At 35.3% G+C, this 6,040-nt stretch overlaps 1 protein-coding gene across 1 annotated transcript; it reads right to left on the reverse strand.

Annotated features, from left to right (window-relative positions):
* Positions 1-2,280: 2,280 nt before the first annotated feature.
* On the reverse strand, positions 2,281-4,985 carry LOC113271957 (ankyrin repeat-containing protein ITN1-like). Its single transcript, XM_026521879.1, has 2 exons — positions 4,749-4,985; positions 2,281-3,174 (listed from the first exon to the last, which is right to left on the reverse strand). Exons 1-2 carry the CDS (start codon positions 4,983-4,985, stop codon positions 2,281-2,283), a joined length of 1,131 nt encoding a protein of 376 aa, XP_026377664.1.
* Between the last annotated feature and the right edge of the window lie 1,055 nt (positions 4,986-6,040).

Raw genomic sequence — 6,040 nt, forward strand, 5'->3', positions numbered from 1 at the left:
CTGGACAACTAACCACCTCCCAAGAACAATCTAAACAAATAAAATAAGAGTTTAGATATTTATGTTGAGGAATCACAAATTCTGACACGAAAATAACTTTGTGATTTGTATCTATCTTGTTCTTGATTTAAAGTTCGTGAACTTCAATTGCCAGTAGAACAAGATCCGAATACAAGAACTATCAGGTCAAATATAGTCCGATTGAGCTTCACGAATCCCGAAGTAAAGTCGTGACCTAGAATACAGTTCTACGAAGAACCTAGGTTATAAAGGGCTACTCTAGCTTTGCAACTAGGACACAGGATTGCCACCGATTAAGAAATCACATTGCAAGAGTCTCTCTATTTATGAATTTCCAAGAATTTATGTAACTTTGAATTCAAGCTAAGATAGCTTGAGATTCAAGCAAACACTATTTCAGTATAGATGAAATTCTTATTAGGAATCCATGTAAGAATGTAAAATGTCCGCCTTGAAATTACATAAAAGAGTATGTATTATGGTCAATGGTTCTGAAACCATGCACAATGATAATCCATAACGGAAAAAATGCTTTTGAACTTAAAAGTATTTAGGGGTATTCAATAACACTCAAGACTACACAATGATCCACAAGTCCAAAGCCATTGGTGCAAAAAAAAAGAAAAATTATCTTAGAAATGTCTGTGAATGTTGCAGCAACGGCGAACATAGTCATACAAAATAGTCTGTGGACCTTCTACTAAATTGGAACTCTGTTCCTTCTAGTTTTGCTGTACGCTTGTATGAACAACACGTGGCTTTGACCTAAGTCAATTCATATGTCGATTCATAGTTTTCATTTTTCTTAGTAGCGCACTGTTGGTATTAGGCTGGAAATCACATAGTTATCATTTAACTTTGATGTGTTAGGACAGACTACTTAGGTTATGGGTTCCTATTATGTAAGTGAAGGTAGAAATCAAAGGAGAAGGATGAGAGAAAAGAGCATCTAAATGTAACTGAAATCAATATCCATATATGCAAATATTTAAATGTTTGAGACAATTGAAATGATAGGAATCAAGAGATACAGAGTCTTTGGCAAAAAAATAATAATCTTTGTTTCAAGGAGCTATTATAAAATTGGGGGAAGGAAATACTAATTGACTTCAATTGAGGCTCTTCTAGATTGGTCCATATAGACAACAGAGTAGTAGTGTTGTCGGGTAATATTTCATCAAAAAGAAAATCCGAAAGTTTCTTGACCACGATCAAATAAACCATTTCACTGTTTCAAATTTTATCGGTTTGACTCTTTTAAAAGTAGTTTTCATCTTCATTATCCAAATCAATAAATCAAAACTAAACTAGAGTTACCTGATGGGTACGGTAACTTGATGATGAACCGAATGACTACCAGCAACGGAACTTGCTACATACAACAATGAATCAATGATGCTGTACTTGGTGAGGTACATTAGCTAGACCCAATAGTACGTGTTCACCGAGGATATAGTCAGTAGGGGTGCACTGGTATTCCATGTTAGTGAATGTAAGTATGGCCCTCTCTTTTGCAAAAATGAAATCTTGTGCTCATGTAGTCTTGTTCTCCTTTTATCACGAGCTTCAATTTTGCACATGGAACTTCCCTGCTTCCAAAACCCGCACCGGGCAAGGTCTTCAACAATAAATCATAATCCATTCCAAAACCGAAGTCATTTCCCATGATACTAGTAATGCAATTTGCTTTAGTGCGTGGATGTGCAATCACAGAATTATTGTTTCTCAGATAACTTTGATGTGTTAACACAAATTACTTAGGTTCCTATAATTTAAATGATGGTCGAAGGAAATTAAAAAGGAAAATAGTAAAAAGCATCTGAACTAAACTAAAATCGATAATCATGGTAGATATATTGAAATGTTGGAGAAAGCTGAAGCTCAAAAGCTCAAACAATATGAGATAAAAGGGTGAATATTGCTGTTGCAAAAGTAAAGGGACGACGAGTTGGTTATTGCAAACTTCAAAGATGGGTTATAGTTTTGAAATATGGTATTCATTCAATCATATTTACAAATGCTTTATTTAAGACTTATAGTATGCTTTAGCAATTTTATGTCTTAAACTCCCTAACAGTAACGAAACTGAAAATATAAATATTGAAATGTTGGACAAACAAAAAGAACAAAGAAAACACAAATACTTACACATACAACTTGATAGAGTTCATTACATATCTTATAATCCATATGCATACATATACTACCATGATTCAGTAACCATATAAATTCACCCGTATTGAAGATCATTCTGTTCTCTTAATGTACTCTAGGTCTCTTACAAGCCACTCTTTCAAATTTCTTGAACAACCATATCACAAAACTAAATAATTGCCATACTGCAAGCAAAACAATTAATAGGAACCAAAAAGCAGGGAAGCTCTGGATAACATAATGGTTGGGGTTAGTCGCGTACATCCAAAACATGAATAACAAAGCTACGGATGCCATTGCTATCATCATAACAACCATTAATGTCCACTTGAGACAACTTTGCTTGAATGGAAATCCACATATAATCAGAACTATGACACTCAACGATGATAAAAATCCTATCGTGTCGACCAACTCAAAAACATAATAGCTGAATCCTGGCAGCTTTATAAAATTACCTATCTCGGTGCCATTAAAGATCTGGGATTCAAAAGTTGTACTCCTGTTGAAGAATGAATTGTTGATTGTGCAATTAGAACTAGCAGTATTGATTAGTTTAACACAATCTCCACCAGGTGGGTTTAATCCAGCTTCAAACGTCATGGTGGCTATCAGTACAGCCACCACCATTAATGAGTTTGCATCGCGTCTTAAGTCAAGATTGTTTTCAAAATCATCATCATCATCTTCTTCCTCACTTGCATTCATTTTTTTCATAATAACTTTCTTCTTTATTTTCTTTTCATTCAGTGGTCTGCTAAGGATTGTTTGTGAGCCGATCATAACGGGTTCAATTTGGTTTGAGGATGTAGCTATTATTGTGGAGGGCAGCAAGGTAGTGGTAGATCTTATAGCTCCGAAACTGCGAAGAGTCGACTCACCTATTAGCAGGTCTCCTGATTGAGCTGGACATTGTAGAATGACATCTAAAGCTGTGAAACCATTTCCATTCAGGGTATTTACCTCAACTTTATTACTCTCTACCAAATAGTTTATCATCTGCAAAAGCAAGTAGAAATCACTTAGAAATAGAATTTGCATTTATTTAGGAAACACCATGGAATATGCTATTGGTAAATAGGAATAGAGGGCGGTTAGAATTAAGATTCTCAAAATGTAAGAGAATTTAAAACCCAAAAGACGGTGGATTTAAGATTCCATCTTTTTAGGAAAATTGATTCCCTTCCCACTGTCCAAACACGCCATCAAAAGTGATTTTCTGAATCTGACTCGGGATCTGTATCTGACGGTGTCTGCCACTGTTTGAATGACAAATCAAATCATTAGTTTTTCTATTTTAGTTTTTTTTGATATCTAACGGAGGTCTCACAAGGGTCATATAGTTGACTTGGAGGTATTGGGTACATCTATCTGGATTCAAAAGTTTTTTAAAACCTTAGATAATCTTTAGGGATATTTAGATTTTGGATCTCAGCTTTGTGACCAGCTTTGAGTTTGGGTCTGGAGAAAATTTTAATTAGAGTTTGGGTCCTGGACCATAGTTGACCGTCTTGACAGTTAAAATAAGTTGGTTAAGTATCGAAAAGACCATTTGACATTCAGATTTTAATTTATTTACCAACTTCGCCATTTTCTTCCTCTTCATCTTCTATCAACGCCAGAACCACCATTACCCCTATTTTTTCCATCTTCTTCAACTTACCACCACACCACTACTAACTCATTTTCAACTTACCACGACACCACTACTAACTCATTAGTTTTGAAATTAACATATATATACTGTAATGAAAATGCCTGGTGATTTCTTGTAAGCAGATTATGCAAGGTAATGTTCTGTCACTAGCTTAAATCCAAGGAATCTTAAAATACTTCCATTTCCCTAGCTTGGCTTTAATTTGGCAATATAATTGATTGGTGATGGTGATTGATTATTACCTTTGGGTGGTTGTCGAATTTTGATTTCTCTGTAAGAAATGAGATATAACAAAGGTCAGAAGATTAGAGCAAGCTCATCTCTCCCAACACCAGTGTGCGCCCAACAAATGTATGAAGAAAGTCCGGAAAGAAATCTCTTCTACATCAACAGTAATTGATGGGTCTAATTGAATGGTGATGATGGTATTGCTAATTGATGTTGGTGATGATGGTATAAAGACGAGCGTGTAATAATGAAAATAAGAATCTGTGAACAATAAATGAAGAACAAGATGAAGATATTATTTTTATTTTTATTAAAATTATTTTGTTAACGGTCAAGACGGTCAACTATGGTCCAGGACCCAAACTCTAATTAAAATTTTCTCCAAACCCAAACTCAAAGCTGGTCACAAAGCTGAGACCCAAAATCTAAATATCCCTAATCTTTATTGATTTAGAAAATAACAAACAACTTAAATCAAGTTGATTAAGAAGTAAGCAACACAAAAGACTGGTTTTTTTTTTTTCTGACGCCGGCCCCACTGCCCCATCCCCTTTAACCCCTACTGCTACTGTAGTTAGTACGCTAGTGCGTACACTAGGACTTGATCCCAGGTCTCCCCTATGGAGAGACGATGAGACATCCACTGTGCTACTCACAGGGTTCTCAAGAGACTGGTATTCATATGTACCTGGAGGTGTCTCAAAGCAACAGCAAGGTGCAACACACTATTTCCTTCATAGTCTTTACTCTTTAGAAGCTCCTCATCCTCTACAATTTTAAAAGCTTCAAACTGATTATATTTCACACAAAGATGTAATATTGTTTCACCATGACTCGTAAGTAACCGAGTCAAATCCGGTTGAACGTTAACAAATTCCTTAACAATATCGATATGACCTTTAATCACTGCCAAATGTAATGGCATTTTTGTTGGGTGCAATAATCAAAAACAAGGAAAAATCAAATAAGCAAAAGTTATTGATACTTAATTCCTTTATAATGGAAGTGATCTATTTGATGAAACGAACGAGCTCTCCAGATCTCCGCAACAGGAGCAAGGCAAAATTTTGGAAAAACAAAGTGAGTCACGTGTTCAACACGTTGCCCTTAAGACATTAGTGCCCGGCTACACTCAAGAGTGATGCTATAATCCTCACAGGACGGATATCTTCAGGATAAAACACCCTACTACACCTACTACTAGCATATGTAGTAGATGCTCAACTTGAGCTTGGCAATTCCGAAAAAACCCTTAAGGAAAATCGCGAACGCATAAGAAACCAATATAAAATATTTTTCCTTGGGGGTCCCTCTAAAATATAGAGCAACCCCTTTCCCATAGATTTTACAAAAATAGTGAATTTCTTTATATAATGGAATAATACAACTTAAAAAAATGAACTCCCCGATGTGGGACTAAAAAGCTTATATAGTCTCTTAAAACAAATAAAAAGTGGAAACTCCACGGTGTGGGTTTAAATAAGTTTTTTCATTCACAAAAAAAAACAATAAATTATAATTTTTATTAAAACTTTAAAAATCATATTTTATTAATTGTTTTCCAACAATGCCCCACATGAATGAAAACTCAGTAAAACACGAAAACACAGATAGATCTTGGCAAATAAACAACCCAATCTGACTGAACAGACAGACAGATCAAGCATGTTGACGTCATACTAGCCATTCCAACGTCATCTCCCTCATACAACAGTGTGTTGACCACTGGGTCATACTATGGATTGCAAAAATCATATAGTATAGAGAGCTTTCATCTTTAGTTTCTCACAAGTGAGACTAAAACTTCCTTTCATCAAAGTGAAAAGGCATGAACTGGTGAACCCTTAGGTCCTAAGTTCCAGTAATACCAAAACCATCAAAACGAAAATCACATAAAAAATGCAGGAAATATCATTTTAGGCAGAGGTGTTCATGAGGTCTTGAACCTTTACTTAGTGAGTTATTACCGGAATTACTTGC

This window comes from Papaver somniferum, chromosome 4 (genome assembly GCF_003573695.1).
Source record: "Papaver somniferum cultivar HN1 chromosome 4, ASM357369v1, whole genome shotgun sequence".
In the NCBI taxonomy this organism is placed as follows: Eukaryota; Viridiplantae; Streptophyta; class Magnoliopsida; order Ranunculales; family Papaveraceae; genus Papaver; species Papaver somniferum.